Here is a 19,599-nt window from a genome sequence, read left to right as displayed (position 1 = left end):
AGTCACTAGCCTCACTGTTTGCGTAACATAACAACAACAGCACTTTTGTTAGGACATTACACTGACTAAGTTCAATCACAAATTGTCACAGACTATAATTACAAAACATGCATTACAACAGCAAACAAAAGCCAATCAAAAAAAGATAAGGTTATGAAATTAAACAAATCAAAAGATGTTCAAGAGGTACAAAACCCAAATTACCTGTATGTGAGCCGCCTGACCCTGAGAAAGGCGGTGAGCTCCATCCACGGCTGCCAGCCGATCTTCCAGCTGACGTCGGTCTTCTGACATGGATGCCAAGCGACTCCGCAACGAGTGAAGCTCTTGCTCATACTTAAAGTAAGAGAGATTAGTTTTAAGATCAAGTCCAACACAGGCTTAACTCTTTGGACATTCAAACATAAGATCTTCCCCCGGAATCGGCTTATTACAGCCGTAATGGTAGAGAAAAAGGCCGTACACATAAAAGCTCATTCGACATGCCTACGAGCCATCGTGAGAGTTGCAGTCCACAAAAGCAGAAGAAACATAAGATCTCAGGTCAAGAGACATTGTTCTTTTTAAAGAACTCAACATAGCAGCAAAGCACATATCCAACCATCCAAGAAATGTTCTTCTAAAATGGAGATTATCTTGTTTGTTTCATTTGATCTCCAGAAAGTTCACTATGAGTTAAATGCAAATTAAACTGCCACCTAGTTTAATAACAAGAATATTTACGTTACTCAAAACATTTGTCTGACAGCATTATAAACAACAACCCAGAGGAAATTAGCCCCTCTCCCCGAACATCACCATAAAAAACGATAAAAGGAAGAAGAACAATTAAGAAAGAAAAAAAAGAAAGAAAAGGGAGAAAAAAAACAAGGAAAAAACAGGCAAGGAGCTACAACATCACACACAAAATGAAACTTAGTTCAGACATTACATCAGGGAACTAGGGAACAAAAGAAGAAGAAAGACATTACCTGATCTGTGACAGTGCGAGTGTCCCTGAGGTCTCGATCCAGGTCCATGCGCACTGACTTCAGCTCGTTGACCTCTATGTCCTTGAGGCGAATCTGTTCGTCTTGTGCTGCCCTCACCGCCTGAACATGCAAGTCACTGATTAGGCACAACAACAAAAAATAGTCTGTTTACGGTAACCCGACCGACCCTATTTTTTTCCCGCGCGACCCTATTTTTTTTGGCATTTGGGGAAAAAAAAAAAAAAAAAAAAAAAAAAATCTTGGTTTTTTTTGCAAAATAACGTACAAATATGGTTTTTGGGAAAAAAAAAAAAAAAAAAATCTCGACCTACCGACCCTATTTTTTGGCCTATGTTACCGTAAACAGACTTTTTTTTTTTTTGGCCTTACAATGGAAACCGCCTTTCAAGACCCCTCAAGTTAAGACTTTCTCCTTTTAAACTAAACTTGGGGCGGGGATATAGCTCAGTTGGTAGCGCGCTGGATTTGTATTCAGTTGGCCGCTGTCAGCGTGAGTTCGATCCCAGGTTCGGCGGAAATTTATTTCAGAGTCAAATTTGTGTGCAGACTCTCTTTGGTGTCCGAACTCCCCCCCCGTGTACACTACATTGGGTGTGCACGTTAAAGATCCCACGATTGACAAAAGGGTCTTTCCTGGCAAAAATTGCTTAGGCACAGTTAATAATTGTCTACCTATACCCGTGTGACTTGGAATAATAGGCCGTGAAAGGTAAATATGCGCCGAAATGGCTGCAATTACTGGCCGTATAAAATTTCATCTCACACGGCATCACTGCAGAGCGCCTAGAACTGTACCCACGGAATATGCGCGATATAAGCCTCATTGATTGATTGATTGATTAATTTAAGACCTTGCTTTTTAAGATTTTCTGTTCATAACCTCTGTAAATTTAACATCAATAAAAAATACTTGCATAATATATTTGAGTGTCAACAGAACAGCGTAATCTTCGTTTGGTTTTCTTTGAAAATCATGATACTCTATACAAATCGTTCTGTTGTTAGGCCAGTGACTGGTCATTGATCAATAAACATCTAGAATAAGCTATCATTATGGCCAGGAGTCGATCAAGTGATCCAAAGAGTCTGTGACATGCTACTCATTAATGGAACAGACTTTCACAGAAATGACCAATGATTTTATGAAACTTGGCTTAAAATATCCATTTTGTTCTATCTGTAATCCCTCTATTATTAAAGTCTGCAGAAACAATTTGTTTCAGTGCATCATCCTTGAAACTTCTTAACCTGTGTATCTTCAAAAACCTTCAATAATGAAAAGATAGTAAGCATGAAATATTCTGATACAAGCCATAATGACACAAATGAAACTTCACAGTGTTTAGAGAAGAACTCACTGCTGCAGAAGGGGTCTAAGTCAACCAAGACCGGGTTTATTCCCTGAAGGTGCATTTCTTGTACGCGTTTTTCCTGTATACAGGAAATGCAACAGGGTGGATTTCCTGCAGGAAAGTAAGTCACAGCTCAATCTTGCTTTCCTTCATAAACATCCAAAACTCGATTCGACAGAGGACTTGATGGATTTTCTCATTTTTAAAATAAAATTTGCAACAGTAAATCAAATCTCTTTGAAAATAAAAAAAGGATAAAAAAACTTCAAAATCTGCCGATGTCGCTAAGCATCACGTGACTTTCCGCGAGAGTCGGCAAAACGTTACAGGAAAGCCACCCAGATGCATTCCCTGTATACAGGGAAAACGCCTAAAGGAAATGCAGCAACAGAGAAATTAGAATACACCCGTTTTGGGTCGACTCAAACCCCTTCTGCCTCACTGCAGCTTGTCTACACAATTCCATCTCATCCAAAAATCACAGCATACTTACCAGAGCATCCTGAAGTTCTCGCTTCATCCCGTCGAGCTGCATCTGAGCGTATCCCCCATGATGCTTCTGTTGCTCCATCTCTTTGACCAGCTGTTCGTTACGCTGAATGACCTGTGCTGCGCCATGCTTGGAGCGGTCAAGGTCACGCTCCAACTGTTTGACCTTGGCCTTCCACCTGGGGTAAGGGAGAGAACACGTTAGTAAGGCAAAGCCACTTTTGAAATCTGTCCAACACTTACAGATCATCATTCTATAAACTGGTTCCTATTTATCACAGACTTTTTATGTAAACAGAAAGTAGATTGTAATTATCCTAACAGCAAAACTCACTGTCTGACAGTTTCCTGAGCTCGGCCCTTAAACTCGTCCTTGCGTTTCTCTGCCTCTTGCAAGGAGAGCTGAGTTCCCCGCAGTTCCTGGTAGGTCTTCTCCAGCTCCTTGGCCACATCCCCAAGCTTCTTGTTGACGTCCTCTAGGTGCTGGGTCGTCATGACCTTCTGTCGCTCCGTCTCTTCCAGTTTGTCCGACGTCTCTTTCAGCTGGGTGATGGCCTTCGCTGCCTGCCTCTCGCGGTTTTCCAGGTCCCGTGCTAGTGTCTGAGATGGCGTGGGAAAAGTTGAGGGAGATTAATAAAATGGTTGAACAGGAGGAGGATAATGTCTAAGATTACAAGAAAGCTGTGAAAGATTTGCAGAATATTTGTTGAGGATATGCCTTTTACACACTGAAACTGGCTGCCTCAGAAGCTGTATATTAGATATATATATATATATATATATGTTAGATGGACGCTGGTGGTGCACAGCGCGGTGTGCGGAGGACAAAGTAAGTAAGCCACACATCTCACCTCCAAGTGATCAGAGAGTTGTGCTCGTTGTCGATCGCTCTTCTCCAAAGCTCGTCTCAGAGTCTCCATCTCTGAAATGGCGCCTACAGACCTTGTCAGCTGAGATCGCAGCTCCTGAAGCTCATTCTCCATATTCCTGTCTCTTGATTCTTCAGCTGAAAGCAAAACAGACAGGAGTGAATTGACTGCGCCTGAAGAGTAACAGCCATCTACAAGCATCCAAGTCAACAAAATTGTGTTGGAGAGATGCAAAAGAACAAACTCTCCCATCCCCAAAAGAAATCAAGCAACAAGCACAAAGGGGCTGAATTTCATACAATCTCTTTTCAAACAAAACTGCAAGTTTTTATAATATTATAATAATAATATATGAATATTATATTATTATTATATGTAATAATAAAACATAATAATAATAATATTATCAATTACATAACATTATTAATATTACATAATATGCAAATAATAATAATATTATAATAATAATAATTATAATACGATAGTTGGATACTAGGATGGATGGAGGGAGGAATAGATAGATTCTATGATGGATAGTCAGAATAATTTTATTTGAATAGATTGATGGAGGGATAGATGAATAAAACGATAAAGAACAGAGAATTACACCACTGAACAAGTACAAAATAACATGCACACACAAAGAGCAGTACAGCTAAACAATTTTTTTTAAATAATAAAAAGTAAATAAAACCAGAGATCTAATCTGAGTTTGGCAGACAGACAGACAGACAGACAGACAGACAGACAGACAGACAGACAGACAGACAGACAGACAGACAGACAGAGAGAGTGAAACCTATACACCCCGTTTTTTACAGGGGTGTAAACACATTGCACAAGTGCAAAACGACACACACGCATAGTAAAATCCAGCTTTGTACAACAAAACTTACCTGACTTTCGGTTCCTCCTCTCTCTGACTTCGTCTTCTATGCGTGCCTCAGTCATGAAACCCTTCATTTTCTGCCTGTCCCGCTCTGCTTTGTTCAGCTGTGCACGCAGCTCCTCGACCTGTCAACATGACAATCAACTTCTGATTACTTTCCATGTGTAACCAAGGGCATGAAACACTCTAATCACCTTTGGAGGCACATCCAGTCAAACACGAGTGAGTCAGGGCTAAATGAATAGCCTTATACAAAATCTGCAGTTGCTGAACAGGAACGTTGCAAGAGCAGTCCAGGGGACCACATCACAAACAGTCCGACAGGTGAGTCTAAATTACACAAAATTAACATAAGAGCTAGAAGCAAAAACCAAAAAAGTATGTGTGCTTTTATCTGGGCACTTGCTAGCCTTGGAATGAAGAGAAAATGAAAGGCAGAAAGACAAGCAAGAAAAAAGTAGCAAACAAACACATACAAGAAATACATGGCTAACAAAGACAGACAAGAAAAAAACTAGCTAACAAAGACAGACAAGAAGAAAAAATACCTAACAAAGACAGATAAGAAAAAACACACGCAATCCCACCTGGTTTGCCAGAGCCGATTTGCTGCCCTCGCTCTGGTCCAGCCTACGCCGGACATTGTCCAACTCGGACTCCAGTCTGAACTTGACGGACTCTGACTGCAGGTAGTGACTGCGTAACCTGTCTTCTGAGGGCTGGCTGGACGCCTGGTGGATCGCCTGACACAACACACGGAAGAGAGGTATGAATCCACAATGGATACTAGGATTGCCGGATAATATGATGGATGGATGAAGAGATAGATGGATACTAGGATGCATGGATGGCTAGATGGATGGAAGCTAGGCTTGATGATTGGATGGACAAATAGGATAGGAAGATATATGGATGGCTGGATGGGCATGCCTGGGTGAATTCACTGAGATGGGTGGAATGAATAAGTTTGGCAGACAGGAGTCATGGATAGCAGGGTCAGTGGGCAGATGGATGGCTGGATAAATGGGCAGAAAGGTGGACCACCATGCACAGAGTGGAACAAACAGAAGATTCTATGAAAAGGGTTGATCGTTACAATGAAAGGATGGTTTGGATCAATACGGTACATGAATAAATCAATGAAATAGTTCTGAAGAGCAATACCACTTTTAACAATAGCGTGCATTGCTTTACAACAGCAAAGAAAAAACACACCAATAAACTCACCTGTTTGAGTTCTGAAGAGAGAGAAGTCAGATCATCCTGGCGATCGGTTCGTCTTTCTGAGCGAATTTCGTTCTGTATGGCAGCAAGACGCTGCTCCACCCGGGAAGATATCTGAAAAGGATTGAGATTTTTTCTATTGACCAACCAAAAGAATAAAAGACCACAGTGCCAAAGATCCTCAAATAACATTTTCCTTTAATAGTCTCTGTAATAAATGTAATAGTTTTAGCACAGCGTCATGGGTAGTCACACAATTTGGGGGTTTCAGTTCAATTAGTTCCTTCATCTTCTCTACTTAGCCATGCAGTAATTCAAGCTTTATTCAAACTGATCAAGATTTCAAAGACAAAAATTGCATGCTTTCATCATAACATGTGGTTAATTCAAAATCCTTAAATAGGTGCACGTGTACTTGCAGATATTAAAACTCAACAAAATCTGAATATGCTAACTTACTGGATCAGCTGCTTGTCGCAATGTCATGTTGACATCATGCACGCTACGCCTTGTGTCAGAGTCACTCCTGCAAAACGAACAAAAAACAAAGTTAACAAAAGGAATGGACATGTACTGCAGAACATTTTTCTTATATCTTAAAAGCAAACTAAGGGGAGGTCCGTAGCTCAGTCAGTAGCGCACTGGCTTTGCAACCAGTTCTGCTTAGATTTGAACTCAGGAGTGACAGTGATTTTTCAGTTTTTCCAAGAGGCAATGTTTAGTGCAGACTTGAAGCCGATGACGTCGTACCACCCTCATGTGAAAACGCAGGCACAAAAATTGATGCAAACGATAAGGATCCCAAGTTTCCCGTGAAAGTATAGGGACTTTGAAACTCTTCGATACTTAGCATGCACACCCTTGAAGATGCGGTTAAGCTGCACAAATCCCCCCCCCCCCCCACACACACACAAAAATACATTATTCTATGTACCATTTCAATGCCTGGGCATTTAACTATAACATTGTGTTAGCCCATTTCTCTTCACAGCTAGCCATGTTGCTTCGCTTTCTATTTGAGGCAACTTAATCAGTTTGTGTTTTTCATCTTAGAAGCAAATTTGTCTACTTGTATAAAAGCAAACTTCTACAAGAATTGACAATACAAAACTAAAGGCACGCTTCTTTCAAATGTTTTTGAAAATAGCAAACAAAAGAGCATACAGATATTCTTTTACGAACTCAACAAAACAAAGCTGGCCAAAGCAAAGCATTCCCTTTCAAAGTAATTGCTGAAGCAGGCGAAAACATCACATACCATGTCAAGGTGAGTACTGAATTACACTAACGGATTCTCACAAAGTACACACCAATTCAAGCGTAACCATTTTTTTTTAGATCGATGTGTATGTAGATGTGTGTGTAATCGGATGAGCTGTGTTTGAATGTGTTAAATGTACTCAAGCCAAGAAATTTCCTAGTGTACTGCACTTGGTTGAAATAAAATCTTCTGTCCTATATCATATGCCTTGTGTAATTTGCACCCCCACCCCCCCCCTCTCCCTTTTGAGACTTCCTGATAAGACTCCTTCCATTATAAGACTCTTTTTTCTCAGATTTTCTGTTCATAGCCACTGCCAATTTACCTCCATTTCAAGACTCTTTTTTCTCAGATTTTCTGTTCATAGCCACTGCCAATTTACCTCCATTTCAAGACTCTTTTTTCTCAGATTTTCTGTTCATAGCCACTGCCAATTTACCTCCATTTTAAGACCCTTTTTTCTCAGATTTTCTGTTCATAGCCACTGCCAATTTACCTCCATTTTAAGACTCTTTTTTCTCAGATTTTCTGTTCATAGCCACTGCCAATTTACCTCCATTTTAAGACCCTTTTTTCTCAGATTTTCTGTTCATAGCCACTGCCAATTTACCTCCATTTTAAGACTCTTTTTTCTCAGATTTTCTGTTCATAGCCACTGCCAATTTACCTCCATTTTAAGACCCCTTTTTCTCAGATTTTCTGTTCATAGCCACTGCCAATTTACCTCCATTTTAAGACTCTTTTTTCTCAGATTTTCTGTTCATAGCCACTACCAATTTACCTCCATTTTAAGACCCCTTTTTCTCAGATTTTCTGTTCATAGCCACTGCCAATTTACCTCCATTTTAAGACTCTTTTTTCTCAGATTTTCTGTTCATAGCCACTGCCAATTTACCTTCATTTCAAGACTCTTTTTTCTCAGATTTTCTGTTCATAGCCACTGCCAATTTACCTCCATTTTAAGACCCTTTTTTCTCAGATTTTCTGTTCGTAGCCACTGCCAATTTACCTCCATTTTAAGACCCCTTTTTCTCAGATTTTCTGTTCATAGCCACTGCCAATTTACCTCCATTTTAAGAAACGCTCCTTTTAAGACCTGATTTGTTTCATATTTTTGATGATCCTAAAAGTGGGTTCCATTGTACTGCACTCCCGTTTTGTCACTTGGCTCTTCTACACTGATAAACTTCCTTTTCAAATACGAAGAAGGCAAGTTGTCACTTCGCTGCACATTTAAGATGTCTGAATACTGAAAAGGCTGCTTGTAAGCCCAAAAAAGCTACGAGAGACAATTATAATTGACCATGAAAACTCCCTTGAGGGTGTACAATGACACAATTTGGAAGACCTGATTTGACAAATAAATCAAACTGAGATCAGGGGAAAAGGGGAAGAAAAAAGAAATCGTTCGACAGCATGCAATGCTTGTAGTTGTAACAAAAGAGAACTAAGGAATGCAGGCAAAGAAGAGGAGTATCGAATAACAGGGTAGATGGTGAAGGGGGGGATATTCAGGGGGCAAACAGATCATGCTGAGAAGAAAAATGATCAAACATTACGCAATGCTTGAAACACAGAGAACTAGAGATGGCAGTGGTAAAAAATGCAAGGACAATCATGGAAGGGGGATGAGTATCGGGGGAAAACGGATCATGCTGAGAAGGGAAATCATCAAAAACTATGAATTTCTTGAAACAGAAAACTAGGGATCATGGGATGGCAGGGGCAAAAGAAGGTGTACAAAATAACAGGGTTGGTGGGGAAGGGGGATACTGGGGAGAGACAGAATACGCTAAAAGCCTGAACTCACCCTACACCAGTGGGTGAAATTCTGCACAAACAAGTCAAACCTATAGATATCCTTACTTCATCTCACACAAATACTTTATCACCCGACATATCTCTCATTTTGTACAAATGCTATAAGTGTTTAAGCTGGACAGCTATTTACACACTGTTTCATCCATAACTCTAAAAACAGTCACTTGTTACCGCCAAGTTGAGTATTACAGGGACCAAATGCACACAATTTCTAAAAAAAAATCTAGCATAACTCAAAAGCCAGATCTAAGTTCTAGTCTGATCTTAATTTAAGTCAAGTCAGTCAAATCTGAGTTGGGGTATTCTTTCCTTTTTGACTGAATTTGATTGAAAACTGAACTTGAAAATGAACTTCACTTGAAAATTAATGTTCAGCCTCAACATACACCAAAAAAGCCAATGAATATCTTACCTTTCCCTTCTGTCAACTTCTCGGTTCAAATGCTCCTCCAGACGAATCTGATCTGAAGAAAGGTCTCTGACGTTTTGGTGAAGATCATGAAGTTCTCGATTCATGTCATCAGCGAACCGAACAGATGACTTTTTCCTCCCCCTACGTCGCTGCCCATTCAGTGGAGATCCATTGTACTCAGAGTCACTCTGGGTAAAACATGATTTGTCATTCATTATTTTATGCACATCAAAACACGCACAAGTCGTCGACAACTTCTTATCTTTTTGTTACGTTATATAATTTAAGAGCATCAAAGGCATCCAAAACTTTAAAAAAAAACTTCTCTTTATTGTTTGTTTGTTTGTTTGTTTAACGCCCAGCCGACCACGAAGAGCCATATCAGGGCGGTGCTGCTTTGACATATAACGTGCGCCATACACAAGACAGAAGTCGCAGCACAGGCTTCATGTCTCACCCAGTCACATTATTCTGACACCGGACCAACCAGTCCTAGCACTAACCCCATAATGCCAGACGCCAGGCGGAGCAGCCACTAGATTGCCAATTTTAAAGTCTTAGGTGTGACCCGGCCGGGGTTCGAACCCACGACCTCCCGATCACGGGGCGGACGCCTTACCACTAGGCCAACCGTGCCGGTCTTCTCCTTACTGGCACACCTATGAATGGCACCAGTTCACTAAAGAATCACTAAACACCTGCTCCTTGTCTTGATCAGCGATAAAAACATTACAAAAATACCTACCATCTTGTCATCAACAAAAGTTCTTTTTTTAAAGTAAAAAATTCCCATGTCCTATCAATTCACTCTTTTTCCTGTGGAGACATCGGTTTTCAAATGAGTTCAAAGAGAAATAATCCATACCCCATAAGATCTGTCTAACTGTGTTGCTCGGCTTTTCTCGTCTCTGAGGTCCTCTAGCGTACGATCAAGGTCCCCTCGCAGCTGAAACAACAGCAACATTTGATGTGATTTTATGCCAAGTTCCAAATACTCGTTTCATAAACAATAAACAGAAAGATAACTAAACCAGAGATCATTTACACATGCCTGCTCAAAGACAAACACATACATTACACACATTGGGTGAAAAACTGAGGAGAATAAACCATGCACAATCAATATTGTGAAAAGTAAAACACAAGTACTTAAGTATTGACACGTATTTTGACTTGTTTACATTCACTTTCTTTGGGCAAACAGAAAAAGGAACATAAATCGTCTTGGTTAAAGAGGTTCACAAGTGCAACAATATTATTTAAAAAAAATACAAACAGAAATACAGTATAAATCAATTACAGACACTCACCCTGTCATTAGATGAACGCTGGTCTCTGCTAATATCTCGGTAATTGTCTAGCATGTGATCTAATGTCTTCAGGTTTGTTGTTGTGTCCTGCAAATCAAGGAAAAGGAGTATAAAAACTACACCATGGTACAGCAAGCTGAGTAAATATACAGAGAAACCCCCTTTTCAAGACTTCCAAGATTCTGAGACAATCAGGTCTTAAAACGGAGGGAGTCTTAAAAGTTCAAATGGAGGTAAATTTACAGAGATTATGAAGAGAACATCTGAAAAAGTAAGGTTTTTAAAAGGAGAAAGTCTTAAATTGGGGGGTCTTAAAAGGGGAGTTCCACTGCATAAACAATGACATCAAATAGCTATCACATGGACATCTGCAAACAATGTTTCTACATGTAATCAAATTAATGTAATGTTGCCAAACACTTTCTTAGCTTAATTAAGTAGGGCTGGGAGAGTCAGTAGCTCTTTCATGCTGTACTCTGCAGAATACATTTTCTCAGCTGGTATCTACCTTCAAGAAAGAAAAAAAACCTGAATAATTTTATGTTTTTAATGTCTAATTTTGCCTGCAATTCTGCTGCTGCTTACAAGGACAGCCTTAGGGGTGGTGGTATACTAGACATACATGTGCTGATCTACACAAGTTAAAAGTAAATAGACATACAGTTATGTTTGCCTAACACTTGCACATAATGTAAAGCCAGCAACCCTAGCATGGACAATTAATTCAAGTCCATCAATCATCCAATGAAAAGGCCTGTCTACTAGCTGTGAGTAGCTGAGTTTGCTTTTCTAGAAATGAATCACTAACGGACGGGCGCAATAACCTACTGCTAGTGGATAAGACGTTGGCCTCCCAATAGGAAGGGTTGAGTGTTCAAATCCTAGCCCACACTCATTGCTATTTGACTGGCTTTCAGGGCTCCCCAAAGTGCAGGTCCCTGCGTCCCATAACTACAAGAAGCCGAAAACATGTCCTAGAAATTTATTGAGGGGGTCCCAGGACGCACTAAATTTCCTTTATTGTGCGTACCTACCATCTACCATATCTACTTTTTCAGCTATTGTACACACCACACTATGCGTGACCACAATGTTTTATAAGTTCACCGGGACTTTTCAGCTTTTGGACCCTCAGAACCCTCTAAACTTCTGCAGTGGGGGCCCATTGACCCTCTAGAAATTGAAAGTTGGGGGCCCATTGACCCTCTAGAAATTGAAAGATGGGGCCTCGGGCCCCTTTAGGATGATCGTATGGGGGAGCCCTGGGCTTTGCTTCCAAAGAAGATTCAAGTGTTTCACGCTGTAAGGCTGCATAAATGGCACCTGCTAAAAACATGAGTTTCAGCCCATGAACGCTGATCTACTCCAGTAAGTCTTCAGTTTCTGATAAATACAACCACACACACACACGCATGTAGATCGAATCTCTCTCTTCCACTCACACTCTCTCTCAAGATAAATAACAAGTACTGTTCAAATGAAAGCCTTCTCCCAAACCAGTCAAGAAGGATTTAGAGCACAATGGAACCGAGGGTGTCTCAATGACAGAAAATTTCCATAAGTATTGTGGTGAAAATTGAGAAGGCATTCCTTTGCTGAACAGTGGCACTCAACAGACTGCTATGTTGATCACTTTTCGATTACCTCCTTTCAGAGATCCACAATAGCATTCTTATCAAGATAAGACTAAGAGTGGCATGGTTTATATAATATGTCTCACTGATTTTGTGCTGGGCAAGCCATAGAAAATCAGAAACTTCTTGGGTGTTTTTTCTTTTCTTCAGCTATGCACCTGGGGTCACACAACTTGTATTCTTTCTTCTCCAAGAATAATAGGCTTTAAAATACACTCACAAAAGACTGAACAGGTTTCACTCAAGTTAAATGCCAAGATCACCCAGCAGTGTGCCGTTCAAGTATATATATTACAATTGTCAACAAACACTTAAGTCCTAGACTCTGATAGCGGCAAACCTTCCTAAGTGTACCTACTGGATTTAGCTTTAATTGCAGTCCTTTATAGCTCAGTCAATGAGTGAATACAGCTATTTAAAGTGTACCTACTGGATTTAGATTTAATTGCAGTCCTATATAGCTCAGTCAATGAGTGAATACAGCCATTTAAAGTGTACCTACTGCAGACTCTCTTCGGTGTCCGAACACCCCCGTGTGCACACATGCGCACGAAAAAGATCCCACGTTCACAGCGAAAGTCTCAGGGCTTGGAAAACACGAAGACACGCATGCATCATCTCTCGTCTCCGATTATCATGATCGTATTTCGATACTTTGACGAGACAAACCCAATGCTGGTGTGTCGAAGAAGACAGCCACAGCGGGCTTGTTCGAATCAAAGTATTTGTTTGTTTGTTTGTTTATTTGTTGCTTAACGTCCAGCCGACTACGCAGAGCCATATCAGGACGAGGAAGGGGGGGATGAAGGGGGCCACTTGTCAAGCGATTCCTGTTTACAAATGCACTAACCCATTACTTGTGTCCCAGCAGGCTTTAGCAAAACTAAATTAATACCTACTGGAAGATTACCAGTTTCCAGTATGTTAAAATAGGCTTAACCTATCTACTGCTGGACTTACATCAGAACACTAACAGATTAAACTATACATGAATCGCGAGACAAGCGGCAAGAGAAGAGATTTTTGGAAAAAATACAGGTGAATGAGCAAGAAGGCAGAAAAAAGAAAAGAATTCATGAAGAAAAAGAGAGCATGACAGGAAAGAGGAACCAAAAATCTACCTAACAGCAAACTAGAAAGCTCCTGCGGTTCCAAAAACAGGAGGGGCCTTTAATTTCATAACCGCAGTGCCCCACTGCGGGAGAATCAAAGTATCACACCATATCTTCAACGTATTACCAATACCTGTCCCAATATAGACCAGTTGGTCTAAGAGGACGTTAAACCCGAATAGTCAGTCTGTACCTACTGGATTTAGCTTTAATTGCAGTCCTTTATAGCTCAGTCAATGAGTGAATACAGCCATTTAAAGGATTCGAAGGACAAACATTAACAACCAAAGAGTATAAATTCCATTAATTGTACCTGTGTTGCCTTCTTTTGGTTACACCCATAATGGGTCCAAAAGTGAGCAGGGCATTTTCTTTATACAATATGCACACAGGATAGTGAATAACAGTTAAATAGATCTAACAACGTTTTACTGGTAGTGGTAAATGTATACAAATCTTTGCAGGCTTACTAACATTGTTTTGAAGTCTTCTTTTCAATTGTACTCATTACATCACAGCTGAACGACAGAATAGTTCAAGAAAGTGATTGAATAATAAACAAATATAATACAAATGAATAAACAAATAATTATGAAATCTGAACATAGGCAAAAGTCAAGAGAAGATCTTTGAACATCATCTTCGCCACAACAAAAGAACAAGAAGGGCAAAGCCCATACGACTCACATGCTTGACCTTGACCTTTACATGACCTTGACCTTCAGAGTCAAGGTCAAATAACTAAACTTAGCAATGACATCATACACTAAGAACTGCTTTACACATTTTTCCTACCAAAATACATGTGACCTTGACCCAAGGTCAAGGTCATCCAAGGTCATGCAACACAAAGCTGTTAATTCAAGACATAGGAAGTACAATGGTGCTTATTGGCTCTTTCTACCATGAGATATGGTCACTTTTAGTGGTTCACTACCTTATTTTGGTCACATTTCATAAGGGTCAAAGTGACCTTGACCTTGATCATATGTGACCAAATGTGTCTCATGATGAAAGCATAACATGTGCCCCACCTAATTTTTAAGTTTGAAACAGTTATCTTCCATAGTTAAGGGTCAAGGTCACTTCAAAATATGTATACAATCCAACTTTGAAGAGCTCCTGTGACCTTGACCTTGAAGCAACTTGCCAAGGTAAACCAAACTGGTATCAAAAGATGGGGCTTACTTTGCCCTATATATCATATATAGGTGAGGTATTCAATCTCAAAAACTTCAGAGAAAATGGGAAAAATGGGAAAAATAGCTGTTTTTTAGACAACATTTATGGCCCCTGCGACCTTGACCTTGAAGCAAGGTCAAGATGCTATGTATGTTTTTTGGGGCCTTGTCATCATACACCATCTTGCCAAATTTGGTACTGATAGACTGAATAGTGTCCAAGAAATATCCAACGTTAAAGTTTTCCGGCCGGCCGGCCGGACGGACGGACGACTCGGGTGAGTACATAGACTCACTTTTGCTTCGCATGTGAGTCAAAAATCAGTACCAATGACTAGAGCTCATTAAACACGGACAAGGATTATGCACACCTCACAGACCTCTGACGCCTTGCCTTGCCTGTATTGTACAAACATCAGGTGTTCCTTTATTGACACTGGTCATTGGTTTAAACAAAATTTTATTCAGAATTTCTTCGCATCATGAACAGTTCGAAACACACAGCTAGGACACGCACTCAAGCAAATGCTAATATCACGTGACCAGAACAATACTAAATTACACACATTTTCGTAATGGTGGACATAACAACAATAAACCAGAAGAACAACACTGGTCATTCATGTATAAAAACTACTTACCTTGCAGCCAGAGTGTTCATGTATTCTTTTGCTGAGACATGTTTTTGACAAATTTACATTCTAACACTGTGTCACTCAAAAATGCATTCCTTCACAAGAACAAAGTGCTGTCGTCTTCAATAGATCAGCCAGATCAGCAGGAGAGATATTTATGGGATACTTCACATCAATGTTCTTCTTAACTTTACATTCTGCCATGTGAAAAGCTTGTATCCTAGCATATTGCACACATGACATCAGTGCCATAATGCATTTAAACTTTCAAGATGACTGAGACTACACTGTGAGCATGAATTTAATCCGAAAGCTGTATTAGTGTATAATAGCAGAATTTATCACCTGCTCAAATGAATAATTTATAAAATGAATAATAATAAATGACCTATTGTCTCAGGGGTAGAAGGCCCTACGGTAAAACTTTCGAAGTTAGTGGACAGCTGCATGGCTTCAAGACCTGGTCGTGCAACTCCAGGGGTCGACACTAACTTATTTGGCCTGGGGCCACACTGGCCCCAGAGATGGAAATTGCTGGGGCGGAAAACAAAAATCTGGGGCCCACTCTCATTATTCACGTGCGGCAATGCATTGTTTGTTTTTCTTCATCGTACTGAAGCCAGGGTAATTCTTTCAACCATTTGACATTGAAATTACGACAGAGCTTCACGCTTTTGGCTGCATCGGTCTCCTTTTTTCGTTTCTCTCCACCCTGTTCTTCATCTTCATTTCCAGGTCTTTTTACACCAGGGATGTGTCGCCACATTTTGCGTTTGGCATTTGAAGGCGATACTTATCTCTCACGCTAAAGAGCGCAATTTGGGAGTTATTTCCCTTGCGGCATTGTCCTTCGACGATTTCAATGGGTTTTTCTTCTTGACTGCGGCATTGATCGTAACGCAAATTTCAGTAACGACTATGACTGGCGATTTTTAGTGATTGGCTCTGGCATTAGAAATTTCGGTTTGTCATTGTTGGAATTTATCCTGGGGCGGAGTGGGCCCCAAGCTTCGGCAATAATTGGGGCGGAACACAAAACTCTGGGGCGTTCCGCCCCCCGCCCCCGCTAGTGTCGAACCCTGAACTCCCAAGCCACATGAAAGACACAACACACATGCTGCAAACTCTTAACACGACCGAAGGTCCCTTCAACCCAGGAACACTCCTTGTCACCATTGACGTCGTAGGGTTATATACTAACATACCGCATGATGACATGGAGACAGCACTTCGTCATTTCTTGACACTGAAGCCTTTACCAAACAGCCCACCAGCATCAACGATTGTACAGGTTGTTCGGCACATTCTTTCCAACAATGTGTTTACATTTGAAGGACAACTGTACAAACAAGAACACGGGACTGCAATGGGCACTCCTATGGCCCCGACAATTAATGAACAAAAAAAGTGTAATTATTTTTATAAACACTTCAAACTACAGGTATTTTTTCTACTCATAGTGATATTTTTCTAATTTAACACTGTGATTGCAACGCCAACAAATGTACAGCTGTGAATAAGAAGAAATAAGAATTTGTTTACCCTGAGGTTTGATGTGAGGTGATGGACTCGGCCGTCGCCTCCGGAGTACTGCCTCCCACGCGATGTCCCATAGTACTCGTCACTCTCCGAGGTGGAGGATGTGTACCGCCCTCCACTCGCCATACCAACCGTTTATCACACAAAACAAAGTTCACTCCAAACAGCTGTGATCACGGGCTTGCTTCACAACCTCCCAAAAGAAGGTGGGCTTCAGTCAGACTACATACCCACACTTGTGCTTCCATGCACACACTGTGGCCATCTTTGCACAATACTGGAGCCCTGCATGTTCAAATCACATTGTGATGGATTTGATGTCCCTCAGTCTCACAGTTGTGTTGCTGGCACTTGATTACAGCGAAATCTGAAAAGAATCAAAAACACCCAAGTCTTAACACAACCTTTGAGTTTGAGTTTGAGACAGATTTATTTTGTTTTAAACAGCATTTTCTATAATAGCGACTGTTCTCTACAACTGAGGAATGTTGAGTACATTTTCAAAAAAACACTGACTTAAGAGTTAAGATGATACTTGGCTTGCACTTTGTACTCAACAATCTTGCAGGCTAACAAAACCTTTGCTGTGCATGTTTACTGTAATTGTAAAAGACCTTTACCCAAGTACATAATTATAAACCAGGAGTTTGATCACACACTAATTGCTACTGGTCATTGACACAATAACATTTGAAATAACCTTTCAATATGGCTGGGAATATGTCAACTGACTCGCTGAATTTCTACCACAGTCAGTGACAACTGACATGCTGGTCAAATTTGGAATAGACCGGATTAACGACTAATTCATTGCAGAACAAAGTACATACATGGTCAATGAACAAATGTATGTGAATTCTGGCCTCATCCCTGCGTATGAACATTGAAATTGCATTCAGTTTCTTCATGAATACATGTGTTGTACCTCAACACAATTACATGCTGGCAGCTATAGGCAGTCGGTGATTTATATATATTGTATGGTTGTTTGAGTTCTGTAACCAATACTATTCCTGCTGTCTTGGGCTTTCAATTCTTTTTAATACCACTATTGGGTCTTAGTCTAAGGTGTGTCATATTAATGAAAACAAAAATCAGCAGGGTATTCCTAATTTTTCATAGAAAAGTACACAAGTGCTTTTGTTAAAATTATTCTTAACCAAATTCACAGAGGTGAAAGTTAAAACTAGAACCAATCAAGACAATTAAACCCAGCCTTATTCGTTTCACACTCTCTATTCATTGTTCTTTAGTTAAGAGGCCAATATCTGCACAAATAGATCTTCATTACAAACCTGTGCTTTGAGAAAGAATCACAATTAGTCGCTTCTTGTTTACATCCTTCCAAAGCGGTCTAGAGTACTATGGCAGACATGAAAGTGTGCTTGGATTCCAGTGGTAATGCACGCCTTTGATTGGTTGACAGTTCAATAAGCCAGCCTGAACATGTTGAACGGGCACTCACTGGAGAGTTGAAATGACAGACCGAACGGTCGGTCTGCATAGCTATCAGGTGCTTTTTTTCTCATACGCTTTTCTCTCTTTAAAGAAGGGAAATGTTAACTTTCATTGGTGCGTTTGTAAAGTCTGCATTTGTTTTCACCTGGTACTAAATATGAGGAACAATGAATGGAACCAAAGTCTGGAACAATGAAAAAGTCGTCTGCAACTAAAGCGAAAACAAAGCTTTTATATTCTTTTGCATCAGAAGTGCAATTAAAAAATCGTGTGAATCAATCAGCCTGAAGTGATATCATTATTTCTCATACATTGGGGACATCTTCTGTTTCTAAATATTGTGTTTGAAGAGAAATCGACTTCAATAAATCTTGTCTCAACTTGTCTCTTGAAATCGGCGCCATACTGTCATTCCGCAGTTTAGGAAGTAAGGCCTTGTGGTTGGCTAATAAAAAAAAATACTCCCCCGGGAGTGAAAACATCTCTCTAAATTCCATTTTTGCTTGTGCATTTTGTCTACGGGACATGACAATCTTCTTTGTCACTGGACTACAATTCAAAACGTTTGAAGTCACAATCAATATCCACATTGCATATTTATACACTAACTTTCACGTTTACGTCAGCAGTCCTCGGTAGTATAGTGGTCAGTATCCCCGCCTGTCACGCGGGAGACCGGGGTTCAATTCCCCGCCGGGGAGGCTTTCTTTTTGTATTCTTCTTCTTGGAACTGACCACGCATTCTACCCAATATTTTATTTTGGAAACAAAATATATCGGTTCCACAGTAATAAATAAATGCAACTACACAAAGCAAACATAATTAGTTATTTTTGATCATAGCATATAATCTTAAATAAAGATGAACAATTTGCTGTGCACATATCTTCGACCCATAGTTTTGATTTTAGCTTCAGTTCGGTTGCACTTGCAGTGATGACGGTTCAGATCAATAGATGGAACTCTGGCCTTCTGGCCTCGTTTTGCTACATGAAAAAAATGTTTGGTTTTCAGTTGGTTCGTCTGTTTTGATCGGGTATTCTTCAGCATCAGGGGTGACAGTTTTGTACACCTTTTGTTCAGAGAGAGGGAGAGAGAGAGAGGGAGAGAGAGAGAGAGGGAGAGAGATAGAGGTACAAAGAGATAGAGGTACAAAGAGAGATTACGTCTTCCTGTGCAAGCAGAGGCAGTTCTTTGAAGTTACAACCGATCATTTCTGCATTTGAAAACTTTCAAAAAGCTGTTCAGAAAAAATATAATCAACAGACATACCTCCATGATTTAACTTTGTTTTTATTGCACATTGAAGAGTTTTTACCTGACAACAGCAGAAAGCATTCAACCATGCACAGTCAGGCTGTAGTGCAATTGCAGCTATTACCCATCAACAACATCAACATTTGCTAATACATGTATATTCT

General features: G+C 40.2%; 1 protein-coding gene, 1 long non-coding RNA gene and 1 other non-coding gene across 7 annotated transcripts in view; 2 read left to right on the top strand and 1 right to left on the bottom strand.

The window, feature by feature from the left end:
• Positions 1 to 18,518, bottom strand: part of LOC138953463 (centrosomal protein of 128 kDa-like) — a 49,843-nt gene extending 31,325 nt beyond the window's left edge. Inside the window, exons 1-15 of one of the 5 annotated variants that reach the window (XM_070325300.1) lie at positions 18,016 to 18,518; positions 16,724 to 17,087; positions 10,620 to 10,706; positions 10,175 to 10,255; positions 9,310 to 9,497; positions 8,887 to 8,907; positions 6,275 to 6,341; positions 5,819 to 5,929; positions 5,179 to 5,334; positions 4,599 to 4,716; positions 3,685 to 3,839; positions 3,168 to 3,433; positions 2,838 to 3,012; positions 972 to 1,091; positions 205 to 336 (exon numbers count right to left, since the gene is read on the bottom strand). In XM_070325300.1, coding sequence (XP_070181401.1) covers positions 205 to 336; positions 972 to 1,091; positions 2,838 to 3,012; positions 3,168 to 3,433; positions 3,685 to 3,839; positions 4,599 to 4,716; positions 5,179 to 5,334; positions 5,819 to 5,929; positions 6,275 to 6,341; positions 8,887 to 8,907; positions 9,310 to 9,497; positions 10,175 to 10,255; positions 10,620 to 10,706; positions 16,724 to 16,846 — 1,800 coding nt within the window. In that variant the 5' untranslated portion in view covers positions 16,847 to 17,087; positions 18,016 to 18,518. The remainder of the gene's footprint in view (positions 1 to 204; positions 337 to 971; positions 1,092 to 2,837; positions 3,013 to 3,167; positions 3,434 to 3,684; positions 3,840 to 4,598; positions 4,717 to 5,178; positions 5,335 to 5,818; positions 5,930 to 6,274; positions 6,342 to 8,886; positions 8,908 to 9,309; positions 9,498 to 10,174; positions 10,256 to 10,619; positions 10,707 to 16,723; positions 17,088 to 18,015) is intronic. The other 4 variants (XM_070325296.1, XM_070325297.1, XM_070325298.1 and 1 more) reach the window with 4 other exon arrangements.
• LOC138953470 (uncharacterized) overlaps positions 1 to 19,599 on the top strand; it is a 202,509-nt gene that overhangs the window by 99,611 nt on the left and 83,299 nt on the right. The gene's annotated exons all lie outside the window — the stretch shown is intronic.
• Trnad-guc (transfer RNA aspartic acid (anticodon GUC)) lies at positions 18,808 to 18,879 on the top strand. Its single transcript has one exon. It is a non-coding gene; the product is annotated as a tRNA-Asp (tRNA).

This window comes from Littorina saxatilis, linkage group LG17 (genome assembly GCF_037325665.1).
Source record: "Littorina saxatilis isolate snail1 linkage group LG17, US_GU_Lsax_2.0, whole genome shotgun sequence".
Taxonomy (NCBI): Eukaryota; Metazoa; Mollusca; class Gastropoda; order Littorinimorpha; family Littorinidae; genus Littorina; species Littorina saxatilis.
Note: the sequence above shows the minus strand (reverse complement) of the source record. Positions and strands in the feature narration are given on the sequence as shown.